The sequence below is a fragment of the Panthera onca genome, chromosome B2 (assembly GCF_046562875.1).
Source record: "Panthera onca isolate mPanOnc1 chromosome B2, mPanOnc1 haplotype 2, whole genome shotgun sequence".
NCBI classification, from domain to species: domain Eukaryota; kingdom Metazoa; phylum Chordata; class Mammalia; order Carnivora; family Felidae; genus Panthera; species Panthera onca.
The window spans coordinates 90416075-90439484 of record NC_138343.1 but is presented as its reverse complement, the minus strand read 5'-3'; the positions used below and the strand labels follow the sequence as shown (position 1 = coordinate 90439484).

The 23410-nt window shown below is 35.7% G+C and overlaps 1 protein-coding gene and 1 long non-coding RNA gene across 4 annotated transcripts in view; one reads left to right on the top strand and one right to left on the bottom strand.

The window, feature by feature from the left end:
• The window catches only part of ASCC3 (activating signal cointegrator 1 complex subunit 3), a 357007-nt gene that overhangs the window by 2826 nt on the left and 330771 nt on the right, over positions 1–23410 (top strand). For 2 of the 3 annotated variants that reach the window (XM_060616264.3, XM_060616262.3), the window contains exons 2-3: positions 16515–16645; positions 19341–19491. In XM_060616264.3, coding sequence (XP_060472247.3) covers positions 16556–16645; positions 19341–19491 — 241 coding nt within the window. In that variant the 5' untranslated portion in view covers positions 16515–16555. The remainder of the gene's footprint in view (positions 1–16514; positions 16646–19340; positions 19492–23410) is intronic. The other variant, XM_060616263.3, reaches the window with a different exon arrangement.
• Positions 1–23410, bottom strand: part of LOC132667427 (uncharacterized) — a 32600-nt gene that overhangs the window by 969 nt on the left and 8221 nt on the right. The window lies entirely within an intron of this gene.

Sequence of the window (23410 nt, the reverse complement as noted above, 5' to 3'; positions counted from 1 at the left end):
CTTCAGAGAGAATTGTTAGGAAGTGCATTTGTTATTAAAAGTTTGAAGCTGACGTGGAAAATAAGGGTGGAATTTAGAACAGGTACATAAGAACGTAGTAAAGTAATTTTTGGTAACAGTAAACATTCTCAGAATATGTTTTAATAAGCTAATTGCTGAGAAATATTTATATTTGAAGGAGATAAAGTTCACACATAGTTATTTAATAACTAAACCAAAGATTCTTAACATTACTGAATCAAAATTTCTGGGGATGGTGTCTAGAAATGTCTTTTCAGGTAACTCCCCAGTGATTCCAATACAACCAATTCATATTGGAAACTTCTGCATTAAACCATATGAATTCAAAAGCCTCTTAATTTTCTATTCTGTCCTATTAAAGCAGAACTTCAAAAGAAGGGAGGGAATTAGTGTCAGGACTATGGAGTAGAGAGGCAGTTTTAATGTTTCCCAGTATTGTTAAACAGTTGCTAGTTATTTTGAAAATAATTCAGTGACTACCAAGTTACTCAGTTCTGTGTAGCTAAGAAGCATTCTTTTAAGAGTGAAGGAAGCTTTGCAAAATATTAGTGCTGTCTGTACCCTGGAGATGGGGACGCAAGAGATAACCTAAAGATTACTTCTAGAAAGAGTCACAAATTAATGCTCTGAGTATATATTCTCAGAGTTCCTTGGTATAGGCTAAGACCCATGCAAGATATTGGAGAAAAGCAAGACATACACTACTGCAGTCTTGGAAACAACTGTCAAGATGCTGGCTTTGTGAGACTGTTGAGTGAATTGACTTGAGGTGAGGAAAAATACTAATACCAGTGAGTGCTGTCCTGGTCAACTTGAAGTAAAGCAGAGGCTTTGTCACTGATTTAGAAAGTGAAAAAGTTGCTATCCCTAGTCACTGATTTTGGTGTTAGTTTGGGGAAAAAATAGCTGTTCCCCAACAGCTTTGCAAAATGACTGATTTAACTCCAGTTTTTCAGAGCTCTTTTTGTATTTATTAGAAACAGAACACTGGAAGAATATTATTGAAATTCTAAATCCAGTGGACATTTTGCCATGTTTCTTGATCGCATTTGATATGGTTGACCATACCTCTTTCTTAAAACTCTCTGCTTTGTTTCAGAAACACTATATTCTGGTGTTTCCTTGGCCTTTATTGGCCTTCTACTAGTCATAATTTCCTCTGTCAAGCTTTTTCCACCCATTTATTCTTTAAAGGCTTCTGTTCTTCTACCGCTGCCATCTTCTTACTCTTCACAGATCCTTAGGTGATTTTTAACTATTCCTATTGTATTCCTGATAATTTTCATTTTTATATCCTGAAAGCAGACCTCAGTCCTGAACTCTTCACCTGAGTATTCAATTCCTACTGACCATTTCTACTTGAATGTCATACAGATATCTCAAACTCAACTTGGTTGGGATTGAACTTGTGATATTACTATAATTACTATTAACTTTTCCCTAGTTCAGTATTAATTGTATTGTGAACCTGATCTATAATTGTGGAAGTCAGTCTTGGACTTTGCATCCCCTCCCATCCACCCCTCTTCCCCCACCACAAACACAGATAATTAGAGTAAGCCAAATAGATTTGACTTAAACACTTGGATTTATCCACTTTTCTCTGAATCACTACTAGTATTTCAGTTTAGGAACCCTTCAAGCCTTCATCTTTTTTCTGCATTACTGCCACAGTCCCTGGTATCTTTCTGCTTCTGGTCTGGTCTTTTTGTGGTCTATTCCCTTTACTGCAGTTGTAGTAACTCTTATTAAACACAGCTCGAGTCAAAACTCGCTTGGAGATTTCTTTTACTGTCAGAATGATTTCTAAACAGCATGACTTAAATGGCCCTTCATGACCTGATTGCTCTTCCTCCAGCTCCATTTCTTGTCACATTATTCCTTGACCACTACACTGGGTCATCTTTTTGTTCCTGGAACGTGAAGTATTCTTACTCTCTATGTTGCCCTGTTTACCTGGCTGACTCTTCATCCTTGAAGTATCAATATAAGAAACCTGCTTCTCTTTCCCCGCTTCCTTTCTTGCTCGGTTAGATGTACCTGCTCTGTGTTCTGGTAAACTCTTTACTGCCCCTTTTTAAAATAGAAGTCTTATTTTGTATTGAGATAGCTTGTTTAATCAGCCTGCCTTCACTAGACTGTGAGCTTCACAAGGATAGGTACCAGATTGATTTTGCTCACCATAGTCTATCCAACCTGGATATAATAGAAATTCTAGTTAAGAAATATCAGGTGAGTGAAAGCTGTTTGTACATTCTTCTGAGGTTTTCCTTCTGAGCCTGTTCTTACCCTAGGTTTTCTAGCAACTGTCAACTTTTACCATTCCTTTTTGTTTTGTGCTTTTTTAGCTTGAGATTTAGAAAATACCCAAATACTAATTTCAGAATTAAATTTCTGCATGTATAAGTTCTTGAGTTCTTTGAGAAGGATGGCATCATGAGTTGAATAAATCATGTTAGATTTTATTTCTTCTGTTTGTGAGAAAACTTACTAGTTTGTAAACTATCTTGTCTCTTCTTAAGGACTAAAATTAATTAAATAATTTATATGAAAAATATTTTTGAGGTCTTGAAATAAAGATGTAAACATTAATATATATATATGTATATATATATATATATGTATGTATATGTGTGTGTGTATATACACACATAGATATATACCAGACCTGTAAATACTGCCCTTTTTTTGTGGTCGCTTTGTACCTCCCTTTATCTTTTCTGTCAGTTCATCCATTCATCCATTAAACAAATAGTTATTGAGAACTTGCTGTACCCCAAACACTATTTTAGGTGGTGTGGATACTGCAGTGAACAAAACAATGTTCCCACCCTCATGGGGCTCATATTCTATTGGGTGAAGTTAACAAATAACACAGTCAACATTGTTATGTGTTAGGTACCATGAAGTAAAGTGAGTTGGATGCAAGAGAAGGATCAAGGAAGAGGTGCTATAAGGTGGTCAGAGGAGGCTTCTCTGGTAGAGACATTTGAGCAAAGACCTGAGGAAATGAAGGAGCTACCTATGTGGCCTGTGGGAGAGGAGTGCTTATGCAGGGGGATCTACTTGTTACAGTTTATATCACTGGAAGGAAGGCCGGTGTGGATGCCCCAGCATGAGCAAGGAGGAGGGTTATAGGGGATCAAAGCATAGGAGAAGGCCAAGTTCTTTAAGCATTTTGAAGTTTATGCAGAGATATGTGAAACCTTTGGAGGGTTTTGAACAGAGGGGAGCCACAAATGTTACCTGTTTTTGGGAAGAATGATTCTTGTTTATGTGTGGAAATTAAATTGTTAGAGAGTAAGGATGAAAACAGGGAGACTAGGCAATTGTAATAGTCTGTAGGGTAGACTATAGGTAGTCTTATAGGGTAATGGTGAGAAGTGGTCAGATTCTGAATATATTTTGAAGGAAGAGTTGGGAGAATTTGCTGATGAATTGAATGGAGTAAAGTATAACTACAAGTTTTTTTGGCCTGAGCAACAGGCAGAATGGAGTTGTGATTTATTCAAGTGATGTGACCACAGGAGGAGATTTGCAGCAGATCAATTTTGACATTTTTAAGTTTGAGTTAACCTATTAGACATCCAGGTGGAGATGTGGAAGAGGTAGTGGGTATGCAAATCTGGAGTACAGGTGAGATATAGAGAATGGAGATAAGAATTTGGAATTAGGATATAAATGATACTTAAAGTCTTGAGACTGGATGGGATCCCCTGAATGGGATCTCCAGCATAGCTGGAGAATGGGGTCTGAGCTCTCTGATCTTGAGGCACAGCAATGTTTAAAGGAGGATGAGGAGGAACCAACAGGACAAAAAAGTGCCAGTATTGCTGGAGAAAAAACAAGAGATACTGGTGTCCTAAATACCAAGTGAAGCCACTGTATCTAGAAGGGCTGCGTCAAAAACTGACAAGGATTAAATAAGGACTGAGAAGTAACATTGAATTTGACAGTGTTGAGGTTATTGTGACGTTAATAGCTCTTTTGGTGTAACAGTGGAGGTTGGTTTGATTGGAGTGGCATTTTTATTGCAGATAAGCTAAAAAAACGTAGGGTATTAATGCGAGAGGGCTGTGGAGTCGGTTAGGTTTTAAATATGGAAGCCCCCATAGCATATTTTTAGGCTTCAGAAATGATCCAAAAGAGAAGAAAGTATTAATGAGAGAGGGGACAATTTCACTTCAGCAATTTACCACTGTATGTCCACTGAATAAATTTTTCTTGAACTAATGAATGGATAAAAGTATTTTCAACAGATGCTATATATTTTTATCAGTGTTGAATAAAAAGTGGGATAAAGAACACTTTAGTTAACACCTTTTTTGTTGTTGTTGTTCAGATGGTTGTGAAAATTGATTAGATTTCAGTCTTCCTTAATTAGATTACCACTTTACTTTTTCACATGATGAGCCTGGTGTTTCCCAAGTTTTTGCAGCTGCCTTTACAAATGATCTGCTACAATTAAGGTGTGCTGCTGCAGTGGGCTTGTATAATCTTTTACATTGTGTTCATCTTGTCCCCCTTAAACTTTTAAAAAGTTTACTTCAAATATTTGGAGACCTCTTATGAACTATTACCTTAAATGACATTGAAGCACATTGTGGGTGGGAATATTAAATAAGCATCCAGATGCTCAGTGTTCATGTTTAATCTTTCATAAACCTGAGAATTTTTAGATAGTATTTTCAGAACCTACAATTTGGCATTCAGTTTGATGCTTTTACAACTATTGTCTCTCTTAGTAGCCTTCTGTGTTTATTAAAACTTAATTAAAACTTTTAATTATGGAATATTTCAAGAATACTTGCAATTTCAAAAAATAATGTACCAAACGCTAATATAGTTGCCATGCAGATTTAACAAGTTTTAATTTTTACCTTATTTGCTTCAGATCTTTCTCTTTGAAAAATTACTGCTATTGGGTACCTGGGTGTCTCAGTTGGTTAAGTGGCCGCCTCTGGCTCAGGTCATGATCTCACAGTTTGTGGGTTTGAGCCCCATGTCGGGCTCTGTGCTGACAGTGCTGATCCTGCTTCAGATTCTATGCCCCTCTCTCTCTCTCTGCCCTTCCCCTGCTTGCACTGTCTCTCTCTCAGAAATAAATAAAATAAACATTAAAAAAAAATACTGCTATTTACAGGATATAAACCAGGGCATAATGAGGGAGTTGATGGAAAGAAATGGGACTGATTAACTTGGTGAAGAGAAGACAAAGTAGAATGACTGGTATGGTCACCTATAGTGTGAAAAAGAAGGCTTAAATTTGATAACTTAAATATAGATAGTTTTTTTCTTTGTAAATTTTTTTTTTGTCTTTTTTTTTTTTTTTTTGAGAGAGAGAGAGAGGGCGAGAGGGATGGGGGTGGGGAGGCTCAGACAGAGAGGGAGACACAGATCAGAAGCAGGCTCCAGGCTCTAAGCTGTCAGCACAGAGCCTGGCACAGGGCTCGAGCCCACAAACTGAGAGATCATGATGTGAGCTGAAGTCGGACACTTAAGCAACTGAGCAGCCCAGGCAACCCTAGATAGTTTTTGTTTTGTTTTGTTTTTTTAAAGTACATTTACAATCAGAAAGCAACATCCAGTACTCAGTAATCAATTATTTTATGGTCTATACTTATGTGGAAATTTTTATAAAACATTGAAAAACATGTTCAACTGATACAGATGTCATTTTTATTAAAAAGTCAGCAGATATCATGATTTCTCTAGTGTCTTCACTGTAAAAATTGTTAACCAGCAATCTTTAGAGAAATGATTACATTACTATTTAAAAATTTAAGGTCACATGCTATAATTTTTAAAACATCAGAGTGAATTTCATGTTTCTAATGCTTTTTGAAGCATGGTGTTTCAGTAGATTTAAAAAAGGTAAAGGGTATCATTATGAAAACCTGTTTTTCCTCTCAATTGTAGTATGTATAATTTATTGTTAGGAAAGTGGTTTAGAAGTTAGAATATAAAGTATGAGAACTAATGGGCCTAACCCTTTCAAACACTTTTTCAGTTTATGAAGCTGTGAGTAGCAGAGGATGAAGTCTCATAGGGAAGTGATGGTTCAACTCAAAATAAGGGACAGAGGAAAACATTCTTGTAGACTATATTTGTTAGGGCACGTTTCTGACTGATATAACAGAAAGTGGAAGACGATGCCCTATTTTGTTTTTGTTTTTTTCCATTAGTATTTAAGTTTTTATTCATAAATACTGAAACAAACAATTTAGACCGAATGTTAAATAAAGCATATATATTAGATGCAGTGTAGTAACACTATAGAATTTTTGCTCTCTATGTATTTGTTCTAATTCATAATGCCCAGTGTGTTAGTGATTTGCTTTTCTGTTTTTATATTTTTTGTTTACCATATAAATTCATTTGAGTCCTCATTTTAGTATTTTCTCTACTTGAGAAAGAGGGGTATTGAGTGTGTGCCAACTTCTTTTATATAATGTCAATGTTAGGGCTATTTAAGAATATCCTCTACTATGCACAGAACAATAATAAGTAAAGATTAAGGTCATTGTACCCTTTGATAAATATGTTTTGGATTTGGAGTAGATAATCCTAGTAGTTTGGGTATAATAAAACTTGAGTCAGATTTCCAAAAGGAGCTCGTATTCAGTAATGCAATGGTGCTCCATATAATTGTGATACAGAGGAATAAGTATAAGGTCTGGAAAATCCATTCTCTCTACATAGCTAACGCTGGTTCCAGAGCATCACTAAGAGTTGTGGTTTGGTGAATTCAGGTCTTATTAAGGGACAGACAAATTATTTGGGTCTGTCTTCCAGAAGCCCATAGATTAGGGTGGAATGAAGATTCTGCCTTTCTCAGATAATCTGAACCAGGACCTTTTGACTGTTGGGTTTCTGTTCCATGTGTTCTCTAGAGTAATATGTGTACTTGTTTGGTATTTGTGGGATGTTCTTTCTAAGAACTCTTGTTCTTTTTTTTTTTTTTCCAATGTTTATTTATTATTGAGAGAGAGTGAGAGACAGAACATGAGCATGAGAGGGGCAGAGAGAGGAGGAGACACAGAATCTGAAGCAGTCTCCAGGCTCTGAGCTGTCAGCACACAGCCTGACGTCGGTCTCGAACCCACAAACCGGGGACCATGACCTGAGCCGAAGTCGGATGCTTAACCGACTGAGCCAGCCAGGTGCCCCTGACTACTCTTGTTCTTAATCAGTGCTGATATGTTAATCAAGATACTTGTTTTTTCAAGGGCCTTTAAAGGAAAGCTTTCCTTATCCTTAAAAAGTAAAATTAATGTAATTATGGGGATCTCCTATAATATAAAGGCTATTTAGTTTATAGTTAATGAGCCTAATTAGGCCCATTCCTTCTAGGTTGGAAAACCTGGGGTTAATACAAGTAGTTAGTTGGGGGAGGTAAATTAGAGTATGAACCTTACATAAATTTCAACAAACCATTATGTATGTTGATTTATATTAAAAGTATACACACACACATATTTATTTCCCCCTTGCTTTCTCTGTTCTCCATGCTCCACATGCGATTTTTTTTTTTTTTTTTAATGTTCATTTATTTTTGAGAGACAGAGAGAGACAGAGCATGAGCAGGGAAGGGGCAGAGTGAGAGAGAGACACAGAATCCAAAGCAGGCTCCAGACTCTGAGCCGTCAGCACAGAGCCCGACGCGGGGCTTGAACTCAGGAACTGCGAGGTCATGACCTGAGCCGAAGTCAGACACTCAACCGACTGAGCCACACAGGCGCCCCCAACGTGTGATTTCTGATTTGATTGGAAACTATTGAAGAACAGTTGCTTCTTGTTTAAGAATGAATTAGGATATAAAGTGAACTTCTTGGATAGAAATTAGGAACAGTTAAAATTGCTTTTGAAAATCCTTCAGTTGGACATAAGTCATCAAAACACACTGTCTTAGTGTGTTGTGTGCCACCATGTCTTTTCTCCAGACTTGGAACATACCAGTATCTTCCGATGAACTAGGTGAAAAAGTTGGTTTGTGCTTAATGGCAATGTTGTATATATATTTTTAAGAAGAAAACATGGTTTTCAAATATTGGAGTCATGCAATGCGGCAAGATGCTCACGGTTTGAGATGCATATGGTGATTGAAACGGATGGATGAAGGGAACTTCCTGTTTTTGTTGCTCATCCTCCATTTACTCTGGAGCAGCTAGCTATTCAGTGTGTGAAATAGTGGACAGAATCTCCAGTATTATTGTTTTGGTGTGTCTATACCTTTTATTTGGCCTGTTTTATATGGTTGATTCAAATAAGTAAATGTGCCCATGATGGGACTCTATTAACTAATTGATGGCAATAATGTACAATTAAAGAAAAGGCAGAAATCTTTTTTTAGAGGGTACTGTGAAAAATTACCCCCTTTTTAAATGGCATAATAGAGGATTATGTATATATGTAATATATCTATGAAGGCTGATGTCTGAATTCTGATCTTGACTGTGTTAATTTTTTAACAACTCACTTTTTAGAAGTAAAATGTAAATATTCCAGTTTATTTTTCAAGATTTGGCCTGTGGGCATATAATTCTATTTTAGGTATTGAAATCTTAAATTCTCATTTTTATTCCATTCACAACCTACCCATCATTCCAGTGTTTTTATCCCTTACCTACATTATATCACTCTTTTTTTTTCCTCCTCTAATAATTCCCTAGTATCTATGATTGCCAGCAACTAATTGCGGACTTTACATTCATTAGGAAATATAGTTTGGCTATGGTGGAGATTTTGTTATTTGTTTATAATGAAAACTACAGTAACTATATTTTCCTAAAATTACTGCCAAGCAGTAATTTTAAACCCCATTTAGAGTTTAGAAACAGATTTAAAATAAAGGATCGTAAAACTTTCTTTGTGGTACTTCAGAATAATGTGTACTAGAATTCTAGTCCAGTGGTTATTGGTCAGTATCATTTCACAAAGGGAAATATATTACTGTCAGGTTCCTCCCCCCCCCACCTTTTGAATGTTTAAAAGGGCAGTTAACTTGACTTCAAGACCTTTTCTTTTTATCTGTACATATATCTAATTAACATTGTAAAGATTCAGATAATCACATATGGGTACTTCTGGCCGTAAAAATCTTTTGGGTTTTAGTCTTTATATGCTAAGGTGTTAATATTTATTATTAAAGGAATTTTTCATGTATTCATTTGCCATTTAGTACGTCACACTAAATGTGGAATAAAAATTACTGAGGTAACAACTGCTACCTAGGACAGTTTATCTTCATGTGCATTTGCTGTAGTCTTATAAATCAGAAATTTTAACCATAAACATTATGATATATCTTTAAGACCTCCAACTTGAATGTTTTTTCCTTTTGTTTGGACCTCAAATCCAGAACATAATTATTCTCATCATTTAGGCACCATTGTCCTCTTATTGCCCTTTTGTTATAAAACTTTAACCCTGGATTATACCAACCTTTTGTTCCCTTGCCAGATTGTTGCCACCCTAAATTTGTGTTTTTTCAGTATAAACTGAATATTCAATGCTTCCTGAAAAATCTTTTTATGGTTAATCAATTTCCTATCTTATCATTGGTGTGAGGTCAGACTTTTGCCTGTCTTCAAAATTGTTTTCTCATCATCTTTTGAATAGTTTCAGCAGATCTCAAAGAAAATAAGTACTTTTAGTAGAACTTCCTTTCACCACCTTTTTCTCTCCCCATTCATTTCTGCTTCACCATGTTACAAATCTATCTGCACTTCCATGCATCTCCCTCCTTCTAGCGTGTCTTATCTCAAGACCCATACTTTTGTTCTCATTCTCTATTTTCTCAGAGACTCTACTCCCTTAGTCATAGCCTTTCTTTTGATTATTCAGTCTTTCCCCCTCTCTACTTTCTCTTCCCTGATTATTTGATTTTACTCAGCTCTGTCCTGTATTTTCAAAATCTTGACCCATGTATTTTACTATTTCTTGCCCTTTCTTCTGGGCCAGGTTCCTTGAAAAAATAGCTTGTACCCATTTTATTTCCTCATTTTCTCCCTCTCATTTATCCTTCAACCCAGTGAAATTTGCATTCTCCCCAGTTTTTTGGAAACTATGTGTGCTAAAGTCATCTAAAACCTGAGAATGGCCAAGTACTGTGAACTCTGTAACAGCATTTGAAATACTCTGTTCTCTTGTGATAACACTTTCTTCATAGGACAGCTCTTTGTTGATCTCTTTCTTAGGACTCTGTTCTTAGCCCTCTACTGTCTACTCTCAGGTTTTTAGAGGTGCACGTGGATGGGTTTCATGGCATTCATGCAGCTTCTGAAATGAAGTACAAAATATTTATATTGTGTGTATGTCTCTTTTCTCAGGGAGAGGGTCCACAGGCATATTTATGTCGGACTTAAAGGAATGTGTTCACTTACGGTTTAAACTGCCTTGACTTGACAACACTAAATTCTCTATTTCCAGCCCACACCTCTAGTAGGGCATCCAAAACTGTTTATCCCGCTTGATGGCCATGATCAAAACTTTCCAAAACAGAATCAGTCATCTTTCCTCTTCCTGTATGCTATCTATACATCCATGTGCCACTATTCTTTCTCTCCTAAACCTGAAATTTAGGTGTTCTGCTCCTTTCCTCTTCCTCTTCACAGCCTATCCCACCCACCCTGTCTCTCAAATATAAGTATATCTTAAGTCCATCTTTTTCTGCTTTTCCTTGCCTCAATTCCACCCTCTTTATCTTTCACCTGGTGTATTGTAAGAAATAACTTTCTAACTGGTTTGCTTGTCTCCAGTTGACTCTGCCTTTAAACTGTTCACCAGACTTAAATCTGAATAATTTTCTACAATATGTTAAATTTCTTTTCCATGACTCTGTCAAGATAAAAAGCGCTTAAATTGAAGGGCGCCTAGGTGGCTCAGTCAGTTAAGTGTCCAGTTTTTTATTTTGGCTCAGATCGTGATCTCATGGTTTGTGCGTTCAAGCCCTGTGTTGGGATTCCCTCTCTCCTCATGCCTCTCCCCCGCTTGTGCATTCTCTCTTTCTTTCTCAAAGTCATAAACTTTATTTAAAAAATGCTTAAATTGAGACATGGTGTTGGGTCTCTGCTTACATCTTTATTCTTCATGAGTGACCAATTGTACATTATATAGGTTTTTACATTTTTATTATTTTTTAAAGTGTATTTATTTTGAAAGTGAGCAAGCCTGTGCACACCTGAGTGGGGGAGGGGCAGAGAGAGAGGGAGAGAGAATCCCAAGCAGTCTCCATGCTGTCAGTTCAGAGCCCCATGCAGGGGTCAAACTCATGAACTCTGAGATCATGACCTGAGCCAAAATCAAGAGTCGGATGCCTAACCCACTGACCCAGGCACCCTATATAGATTTTTTTTTTTTTAAAGAGTAAGTCTAAGTCTATTATTTTAGTTTTCTCCTTCATACCTTTACCTTTTTTTTCTCTACCAGGCCAGCTCATTAAAGTCCTATAAATCTCAACTTCCATCTTTATCTACCTTCTTTCCCACTCTGTTAGATGTTCCACCTCTGTCTTCCTATAGTTATACCTGCATAATTATTGTAACCCTTCTTAACCATACTGTAAACGTGTTATCCAGGGCAAGTGCAGTCATAACCCAAAATGTTTTTGTTTTTTTTTTTAATCTTTAGAGACTTACAAGGTGTCTAATGTATATAGTAAGTGATCTATAGATATTTGCTGATTAAATAATCAAAGATGTAAAATTTGTTTTCTCATTCTGACCTTTATACATTTCCAACACCCTTAAGTGTTAGTAGTCGTTTTACTGGTACAGAGTCCAGTGAGTTTTAAAGAACAGAGTTCTGTAAATCTTATTTATACCCAGTGTCTAACATAGTTCCTGGTAAATAGGAGAAACTCAAATATTTGTGAATAAATGATTTACAGGTGATCATGAGCAAATGAGCTATTACATTTTTAAAGTGTTAGTATTCAACCTGACGAAGGAGAACCATAAAAACCAAATTAGAAAATCAAGTGCTTCATTTTCTTGACAAGTTTAATTAATATTTATCAATTTGATGAGAGCTCAGGGAGCTGTAAAGTTTCCTGTTAGTGTAGTGTGTAACAACAGTGTGACCTCATTACCAGGCTCTACTGTTAGATCTCTTCTTAGAGATTGGGTGTATTATTTTGTTTGTTAGAATTTGTTAGGTTTATGAATTAGACTTTATCCATTTTTATTTTTATGCCCTGCTGTTTTTAGAGAGGGGCAGGGAATTCAGGAGATTACCATTGGTTATGTCAAAATGATGGAAGTAGTAGTCCCAAATACCCCATTTATTCATAAAATATGACAGAGGCAAAATATTACATGTATCACATGTCTTTTGTTATGGTGTTGCATTTGGAAAACACTAACTTGAGTGGTAAAAGGCAGGTTCTGAAGCAGAATATATTCAGTTTACTATCAGCACCTTTCTTTAAAGACTTCAAGGTTAATGTCAATCATGAATAGAATGCCTGTCATTACAGTCTCTTAACCCAGATAGAGAAATTAAATCCCAGTACTCTAAGTCATGTTGTATGCCTTACTTCTCATGAATAGATAATAGTAACTATGTTCCATCCCTGGGAGAGTTGAGAAAAAAGTCACCCAATTCACATTGGGTAAGACTTAATTCTCTCACAGATTACTGTTGAGAAAGGCTCCTTCCTTAGGAGGCATATTGTGCACGTAAACGCAGGTCACTGAATTCTTAGTAGGTGGAGACTCTTTGATCACTATTGATTTGAGACAAAATTGAATGGTGATTTAAGAATAAAAGATAAAGGGTGCTTGGGTGGCTCAGTGGGTCATGATCTCACTGTTCATGAGTTTGAGCCCTGTGTTTGGTTCTGTGCTGACAGCTCAGAGCCTGGAGCCTGCTTTGGATTCTGTGTCTCCCTCTCTCTGCCCCTCCTGTGCACACATTCTGACTCTCTCTCACAAATAAACAGTAAAAAAAAAAAAAAAAAAAAAAAAAAAAAAAAAGAATGTGAGATAATATTCTTGTGACAGTTCTCAAAGTGTGGTCCTTGATCTGAACTTGTTGGAAAGTGTAAAATACTTGTGCCACATCTCAGTGATATCTGATCTACTGAATCAGAAAATTGGAGGTAAGAAGTAGAGTGACGGGGCCCAGTTTTAGAAGTCACCTGCACTAGGTGACTTTGAAACATACTGAAGTTTGAGAATCTCTGTTCCATGCTGTCTATTGACGCTTGCTTTCATTTCTTCATCCAAACACTCCAGAACATACTTACTCAAGTGTTAGAAAAATCCTGATGTGATTCCCTGAATCATCTCTCCTAACTAAATACATTCCCAATGAGTAGTTGAAATTTAAAGTCAGCTAGCTAGGGTATTTATTCTCAAATTGGGTCATTTTTGTGATTAAAATTATTCAATGTGATATAGGGCATCCAACCATTTTTTTCTCCCAGCCATTTTCATACCATTTCCTTATTGATTTGCAATGCAATCATTTGTGTTTTTTTACTTTATCTTTTTTGTTTCTGATTTCTAATCTAATTGTATTTTACTCAGAAAATATGACCTACATTAGTTGTCAGCAAACTCATTTGGTCACCCTGAGCCCAGTAATAGTTTTGTACTTTTTGAGTGTTTAAAACAAAAACAAACTCCAAAATATGTGACAAAGACTGCATGTGGCCTTCCAAATCTAAAATATTTACTCTCTCTTCAGGAAAAATTTGTTGACCCCTAATCTATATGATACTTACTTTTTGAAATTTGTTGAGATTTGCTTTATAGCCTAATATGCACAGACCGTTTTAAACTTTTACAAAGGAACTTGTGAAAAATATGTATTTTCTGATCATTAGGTACAGATTTCTGTATATGTTCATTAAATTAAACTTACTAATTTCACTGCTCACATCCCCTATATAACTTTACTGAATTTTGAGGGGCATTGGTTTGACCTATCAATAATCAACTATTACACTTTCACTTTGATGTTGGACTTTCACTTTCTTCTGGAGTTCTATTTGCTTTTTTGTTTTTTAATTTTTTTTAACATTTATTTTTGAGAGACAGAGAGAGGCAGAGCATGAGCAGGGGAGAGGGGGAGAGAGAGAGAAAGAGAGAGATACAGAATCTGCAGCAAGCTTCAGGCTCTGAGCTGTTTGTTAGCACAGAGCCCAACACGGGGCTCGAATCCATGAACTGCGAGACTATGACCCGAGCTGAAGTTGGATGCTCAACCGACTGAGCCACCCAGGCACCCCTGGAGTTCTCTTTGCTTTAATTTATTTTGAGGCTCTTTCAGCAGGGCATACAAATTGAAAATTTTTCTTCTTAGATATAATTTTTATTACTATGTGGAGAGGTTTTTTTTTTTTTTTTCTTTTAATCGTTAATAATACCTTTTGTTTTAAAGTATGTTTTGTCTGATTTGATATTTTTGGTAAAGCCACCAGTTAGTTTTGCTTCTTATTTATAGGAGGATCTTATTCCATCTAACCTTCTCTGTTCCGTGTTTCAGGTGTAGCTCTAATGTTCACTTGACTGCTGTTTAGTAATTCTGTCAATTTTTTGAGTGTTAAGTTTAATTCACTTATACTTATTGTGAGTACTGATATGTTTGGACTTATTCCTCTTTGTCCTTCTTAATCTATACTTTGCCTTTTTGTGATAGCATACTGGGTTATTTCTTCAGATCCTTATTCCAAGTCAGTACTTTTTTCTTTCGCTGTATCTAATCTATTTAACCCATCCATTGATTGTTTATTAACAAGTATATATTTTTATTTCTAAAAGTTGTATTTTCAAATTTGCCTCATCATTTCTTATTTTATTATTCTTCATTGTTTTATAAATTCTCTCTTATTTTGTTAAACATGTCAGTTATTTTATATATATTCTGACAGAAGACTCAGATTTCTTCCAAGCATTAAACTTTGTGATAACTTCAAGGATATAAACGATCAAGAAGAAAAGCAGAATCAGGGTGTGGTCTGAAGTATTCTATATGGCCCCCCTGGTTCTTTCCTTCCCACGTTGGACACATGTTCTTTGGCCCAAAATAATGAAGTCTCTTAATTGAGGTTTGTGGGACATTTCAACACTGTGGAAAGTATCTGGATTATAAAACATCTGTATTTCAGATTCTGGAATGGAATTTCATAAGCTCTGTAGTTTTTACATTTTGGGCTAGATAATTCTTTGTTTTGGAAAGACTGTCCTGTGCATTATAGGATATTTAGCAGTATCACTGGCCTCTACCTACCAGAAGCCAGTAGTACCCCACAGTCTCCAGTTATGAGAACTCAAAATGTCACCAGATACTGCCAAATGTCCCATGGGAGGCAAAATCATCCCTATTTGAGAACTTACATAGCTTTTGTGACATTCTGTAAGGAGCCATGCCTTAGGAAACTATAGATTGTAGTTTTATTATAATAAGCAGTCTTAAACCAGGATAACCCTCCAAGAGTATTTCATAGATAAAGATTCCCCTCATAGTAAATATTATTAGTCTGTTTGCCAGATGGTTTAGTTGTGTAGTTGTCAGCATGTCAACAAGGAGACTAGATCAGGTCATCTGACTCCTTTCTTTTCCTGGGAGGTCTCCCCTTCCCCAGCTTGTTATTCAGTCTCCCTGTTACCATTATCTTCTTTCCTCCATTTTTTATTCTTTTACTATTCACCAAATAATTATCGAATGCCAAAAATATTCCAGGACTGTTCTATTTGCTAGGACCGATCACTGAAATAAAGGTGGTTTTTTTTTTGTTTGTTTATTTATTTTGTTTTTTTGTGTTTTTTTTTTTTTGTTTTTTGTCATGAAGCTTACTCTTTGTGGGGTGAGACACACATAAATAAACAAAAAAATATCAAATATTAATTAGTGCTATAAGGGTAATTGAAATTTTGTGCTTTGAGAGACAGTAACTGGGTAGCTGTTCTGTCTTAGATTGAATGGTGAAGAAAGTCCCATCTCAGGAGGTATCTCTTAAACCAAGATGTGTGTGTCAAGGAGTCACCTATATGAACATCAGAAAAGCATTTCAAACAGAGGGAACCATTAATGCAAATGCAGTTAGATGGAAACATGCTTGATACTCCAAGAAGAGAAAAAGCCAGTGAGACTCTGAAAGCAAGAGATAATGGGAGATGAAAGCAGTGAGCATAAAACACAATTGGAGAAAAGATGAGAAAGTGCTTTCATCTCTCTCAGTGTGACTGGCAATAGTAATACACTATTGGAAGCCTGTGCTTGGGAATCTGTAGAGCTCATTTTGAAGGGATGTTGTAGTATACCCACAAACAAATGTTTTTGTATTTCTTTTTCCTTTCTTCAGCCATAGAGAATGTGTTATTAAAAAACTTTGTGAGTAGAAAAAGTGTCATGAGAATTTTTCAACATTGGTGGCAATTTTTAACTAATTGATTTTTCTTTTCTCTTGTACAGGTCAATTTGCTGAATTTGATTACCCCTCCAGCCTCCTCCCAAAAGATAAATATCATCTTGTTTTGTTTCAGTTTCAGGTTTCTCCTTGTATGGATCACTGATTGAATAATAGATGGCTTTACCTCGTCTCACAGGAGCTTTGCGCTCCTTTTCAAATGTCACCAAGCAAGATAATTATAATGAAGAAGTGGCTGACTTAAAGGTAAACTTTTTAAATGGAAAACATAATAAATGTAGAAAGTGAGCAGGTATTTGACATTCTTTTTCTCAATTCGGTGTGCTTAAAATGGTGAGTTTTATCTTATTTGGTGTTATACCAAGAAGGGGAATGGGTATACTGCTGTTTCCTATAAGAATACTTAAACACCTATGACTATTGTCAGAGAGAATAATCAGAACTATGATATTGAGTTCTTATGTTAATTTTTGTTGCTAAATTTCTGCCAGGTTGGTTTTTTTTTGTTGTTTTGGTTTTAAACAATTTAATTCAGTAATTTACCTCTGGGTAATCTGAATGAGTTTATGGTGGATCTCTCTCTGGTAAAATTCTTATCAAGTGGACAAATAATGTCTTTACCAGAACATGGGAAATAAGAATATTAATGTCTTAAAATCAGTACCTGCTCTCATAACTCACTTCTGTCTGGTCCTTGAATTTGTTGTGGACTTTATAGTCCTGAAGGTATATAAACTGTATATATGAACAAGTAAGCTATGTAATATATACATGAAGGAACTGACCCTACGTTTGTTCTTTTTTGTTTTTTGTTTTTTTTTCTTTTTAAATCTTTATTTATTAGAGTGTAAACAGGGGAGGAGCAGAGAGAGAGGGAGACACAGAATCCGAAGCAGGCTCCAGGCCCTGACCTGTCAGCACAGAGCCTGATGCGGGGCTCGAACTCACAAACCTTGAGATCATGACCTGAGCCGAAGTCGGACGCTAAACCGACTGAACCACCCAGGCACCCCTGTTCTTTTTTGTTTTTTAAACAAAAACAACAGTCACTTTGCTGTTTGACTGTATTATAGAATATTAACATTGTTTTCTAATAGGTTGCAATTTTATTGCTTATGGTCCTTTGACAGTTTTACAATTAATACCTTCACTTAAAGATTGATACTAGGAAGAGAAGATTTGTTAACCGTCTTTAGGTAGATTTTTCTTCTAGCAGTGATACAGTTTTACTACAGAGAACAGTTGACCTTCTTTACAATGGGAGCTGTTTTGCATTTCTGTTGCAATTAAAATAAGGCTATAGTCTATACAATTAGTTAATATTACTGTCTTAAACTTATTGTTTTCTCACCTCACCTAATCAAGGCTGTTTTTACAAGTTACTTTATATTAGAGATAACAACAAGATTTTAAAATCTGAAAATGTATAAGGACTACATGCTAATTCCATGTCATTCATTTATTCTTGTAGTCTTTTAAACACTTTTTTCCCTGAGGAAAAAAAGTGACAGATCTAATGAAACTCATTTTAATATAACTTTTTATCTTGGGATATATCCAATAATACAAAAGAAAGGGAAAAATAAGATGAACTTTTGTATACCTATGACCCATTGAAACAACTTAATTCAATTTATGCCCAATCTTTTTTTTTTTTTTTTTTAAGTTATTTATTTTCATAATCTCCACACCCAGGGTCAGGCTCAAACTCATGACCCTAAGATCAGAATTGCATGCTCTTCTTGCTAAAACAGCCAGGCACCTTTGCGGCCAGTCTTATTTCTATGTTTCTCCATTTTCTTCCCCCTAAACCCAGATTAATTAGCATAAATTAACATTTTAAATTGGAAAACTGAGGCAGGGAAGTAAAAACGAATTAAGCAATATCATTAGTACAACCAAAATGAAAATTACAGTTTTCTGTCTGACCCACTACTTTTTCATTTGGTCAGAGGTCTTCATGAGGTTTAATCCTTGGGTCGAGGCCACTGGTGTAAAGTGAAATTTGTATTGCTTTATATGGCAGTTCTTAAGAATGGAAAGATTTATAGTCTTAAGAATAAAAGTATGTATAGATAAGAATCTCCTCAGTGGGGTTCCTGGGTGAGTCAGTCGGTTGGGCGTCCAGCTCTTGGTTCTGGCTCAGGTCATGATCTTGTGGTTCATGGGTTTGGGCCCTATGTCCGGCCCCATGCTGACAGTGTGGAGCCTCCTTGTAATTCTTTCTCCCTTTCTCTCTGCCCCTCCCCCACTGACATGCACTCTCTCCAAATAAATAAATGAATAGACTTAAAAAAAATTTATTAAAAAAAAGAATCTTCTGGATGCGCAACTGTTTTAGGCTCATACTTAGGAAAACAGTACTAATTTCAATATAGTGAACCCACATTTGGAATCTAGTTATGTGCAGTATGGTCCAAGCTGTGGTAAAAACAAGCAGAAAAATGGAAAAGAGGCGTGTGGGATATTACCAAATGTTATTATCTGAATATCGGACTTTTTCATCTTTTTTTTTTTTTTTTTTTTCCCTCCAAAGTAGTCTCCAAGCCCAATGTGGGGCTTGAACTCATGACTCTCAGATCAGGAGTCGATGGCGCTTTTGACTGAGGCAGCCAGGTTCCCCTGGATGTTGGGCTTTTTGCTTTGTTTACTTTGCTGTATAAAAATAATTACATAATGAATATTCATGTGATTAAAACTATAATACATAAAGTTTTTATTAAACATATCTTTTAAAATGTGATATTTAAAAAACATACCTTTTAAAATGTGATTTTTTTTTTTAAATCACATTTAAATAAAGCTCCTTCTCGGAGCTTAGTTAAAAAGCAATTTTGAATTCTTGGTAGTGCCAGGTTGTATAATACAGTGCAAAATATATGCAATAAGTGATGGCTTTGAGGAAACCTTTGACCAGTGTCTCTGTATTATGCTGTTTCAGGTGAAGCGGTCTAAACTTCATGAACAAATTGTAGACTTGGATGTTACATGGAAGAAGATAGTAAAATTTTTGAATGAAAAAGTGGAGAAGAGTGAAATGCAAAGTGTAAATGAAGACTTAAAAGATATATTGCAGGCTGCAAAACAAATAGGTATAGTTTTGTTTTGTTTCGTTTCATTTTGTTTTATAGAACCAGTAAGGTTCAAAAATAGGTTCCTTTTAAACTGTATACCATATGGCGAAAGGCTAAAGTTTCCAGACAAGTATTTATAATTATGAAAGATACTCTTATATATCTCAGAGCTTGGGATAGAGTCGTAGAAGCAGAATTAAATTAGTAATTAGTGTACAATCAAACATGACAAGTTCATAGGAATTTAGAGTTTGAAAACCACAATTATGTTTCAGGTAAGGAGAGGGTAAATGAAAATTTTAACGTAGCTTGAAAGAACCTTAAAAGCCATGTAGCTCAATTTCTTATAGATGCCCATCAACACATAGTGAGGGGCAGCACTGAAGCTAAACTTTGCTTCTATTCCTGTTGTACACTAATATTCTCATCAATTGATTGTATTTGGAGGAAATTATAATTAGAGATTTTAATACTATATATTAATATAGGTTACTTTTCCAAGGTTAAAAAAAAAATAAATGATTCTTTGTTAAAACATCTGAGTTTGTTCATTGGAATTCATCCTCTCATTCTAGACTCTGATAATTAAAAAGCATAGTTAACTCTACTGTAGTTCTAAATTTAGGTTTGTACCCAGAAAGTTCATGCTGATACTCTGGCCCTGTGAGATCTGGCCTCCACCTTTCTCTCTGACCTTGAGTCATCCTTGTCCTCACTAATTATGCTTCATTAGACACTGGCCTTTTCTCACTTCTTCAGTCCAAGTTGGTGCCTGTTTTACCGTCTTTATACGTGTTATTCCCTGTGTTGAGAATGTTCTTTTAGCCTACTCTTAGAGTGGTTAGATCTTTTCTTATTATTTTGAACTCCACTAAAAACTTATGTCTTTAATGAGGCCCTAGCTGACCATCCAATCTCAAGTTGTTACTCAGTCACTCTTTATCATATAACCTCAGTAACATTTTCTCCATAACATTTATCATTATCTGAGATGTTCCTTGTTTATTGCCTGTGTTTTGCTACTAGGATGTAAGTTTCGTAAGAATAGGATCTTACTTTTCTTGTTCAACACTTCATCCTTGGTGCTTAGAATAATGCTTTGTGTGTTTTAGGGTCCTAAAATTCACTTGATAAATAAATGAAGAGGTTTTCATAGATGGTTTTTTGGTAGAGGAAAATTTACATTCTTTATCATATGCTGGTTGGCAGTTTTCTGGCCTACACCAACTTTGGGGAGGGTGTTTCTGTTAGATCTCATATATTTGACTTATTTATGATCATCAAATTTTAAAATTTGTTCTTCATAGATAGCACACTTTGATGTATTATTTGTCATTGGTTTGTAATATAACATAAAATTTAACGTCATTGTTTTAAGTTGTGAATGTACAAAATGAATGTCATGTATATTTTTATAGGTAGATTATGTTCTGAAGTTCAAGGGCTTTAATAAGTAAAGGATTTTTTGTTGTTGTTGTTTAAGCCTAGGGGAAATAAAGCATACTTTGATGAGATTTGTGATAGCATTTGGCATAGACTCACACTTTATATTTTAAAAATAAAGAGGTAGTTAAAATTCATTGGAAAATGGAGGCAAAAAGCAGAGTCTTCAGTATACCTAGATCAACTTGACCAGGGTCTTAACCCTTTGGGACTTCCTATTTTAGGATATTTTCATTTCTGAGATGTTAGGGCCGTTGTGGAGAGGGGGTGGTCTGACTAAAGAACTTTTCAAAAACTGTAGAAGAGTGTCTTTCCCCTTCTTTGGTTCAGTTGTAAAAATGACTCAAAATACTGGGGTGTCTGGGTGCCACAGTCAGCTAAGCATCCAACTCTTGATCTTGGCTCAGGTCATGATCTCACAGTTTATGACTTTGAGCCCTTCATTGGACTCTGTTGATGGCCATCAGCACAGAGTCTGCTTGGGATTCTGTCTCTCCTCTCTGCCGCTCCTCCACTTGTGCATGCTCTCCCTCCCTCCCTTTCTCTCTAAATAAATAAAACTTACAAAAACATTTTTGAAAAAATGACTCAAAACACTCAGCAAAAACAGTTAAAATATTGAGTTTATCCAGTACCATGGCTAAATTATTTATTTAAATAATGTGGAAAGTAAGATTTTTTTAAAGATTTATTTAATTAATTAATTTATTTTAGAGAGTGTGAGCAGGGGAGAGGGATAGAGGGAGGGAGGGAGGGAGGGGGGGGAGAGAGAGAGAGAGAGAGAGAGAGAGAGAGAGAGAGAATGAATGAATGAATATGAATGAATCTTAAGCAGGTTCCATGCTCAGCACAGAGCCCAATATGGGGCTCTATCCCATGACCTTGACCTAAACCGAAATCAGCATACTGAGCCACCCCGGCACCCTGGAAATTAAGATCTTTTAAAAATAGGTTTCCCTTTAGATTTCTTCCCTGAGTATCTCTGACAAGTCAAAAATCATTGTTTTACATATCAGTCATTAAATGTAATCCTAGGAGTTTTACCTGTTGGCAAAACTTTCTGATACATACTCAGGGACTAATCTATTGGTTGATGTGTTTAAGGAATTGATTATTTTGAGATATAGTATCTCAAAAGAATATTTTCATGACAGAGAAAACCTTAGGGTTGGATTTAGGCAAATGCTCTGTTGTGTCTACTTTTAAATGCTATGTTTAAGTTGAATAAGTATTAGCTTTAGCGAAACTAATAGTTGACTAGGAGTCAGCCACTCTTTCTGAATAAAAATACTGCTGATACTGGAAGCCTAATTAACATTAGCAACTTTTTTTTTCTTAATTTGTTTTTTAACATTTATTTATTTTTGAGACAGAGAGAGACAGAGCATGAACGGGGGAGGGTCAGAGAGAGAGGGAGACACAGAATCTGAAACAGGCTCCAGGCTCTGAGCGGTCAGCACAGAGCCTGACGCGGGGCTTGAACTCACGGACGGGACCGTGAGATCATGACCTGAGCTGAAGTCGGACGCTCAACCGACTGAGCCACCCAGGCGCCCCAGCATTAGCAACTTTGAAAAGATTAGTCTCATGGGAAAAATGTTTTTGTGATTTTTTATATTGCTTTTTAACACAGGTAATTTGGTATAATTGTATTCAAGAGAGCAAAAGAATAAAGAAAAAATAATCATTCCTATTTCAATTGAACATAATAGTATAAGGCACTTGTTTAAGACTATGATATCAACTAGTCATTGTAATGGGTATTTTAAGCTGGTAAGGAACATCAGAGAACATCTGGTCCAGTCTCTTTATTTTGTATGTAAAGTGCTAGACACCTGTGAAGGTTAACTGAATCCCATGATTGAGTCATGGTGAAGATAGACTAGACCCTGAAGTAGAAACATGATGGAAATACTAGATTCTTTCCTTTTCTTGTAGTCAGAGGTCATGTTCTGTCAAGCCAACTTTTCAGCTATTCTTTTTTTTTTTTAATATGGTATTTTACGTTTTTTTAATTTTAATTTTTAAAAATTTTTAAAAATTTACATCCAAGTTAGCATATAGTGCAACAATGATTTCAGGGGTAGATTCCTTCAGCTATTCTTAAATGCACTCTTTCTACATTGTTTATCATTGCTTTAGTTTAGGCTTTTGTCATCTCTTGTCTAATTTACTGCAGAAGCCTATTGCCTCAGCTTTCCTTTCTTACTCAACTTCTTTACTCTTACTACACTTATCTTTGTAAAAAGCAATGCTCATTTTTTATTTTCATATTACTCTTTAGACCAAATTCATTTGAATGGACATAATAAAAGTTTCTTTATGAATTGAAACAATTTGCCTTTTCATTCATTTCCTTGCCTTTCTACCAAATGTAACCTTTACTACTAACATATGCAATGTTGACTTAAGTTCCTGAACAGTGCTTACTGTTTTTTTCTGTCTTTTATATGTTAAAATAACTTTCCCCTTGTGTTCACCTGGTCAGATGTTC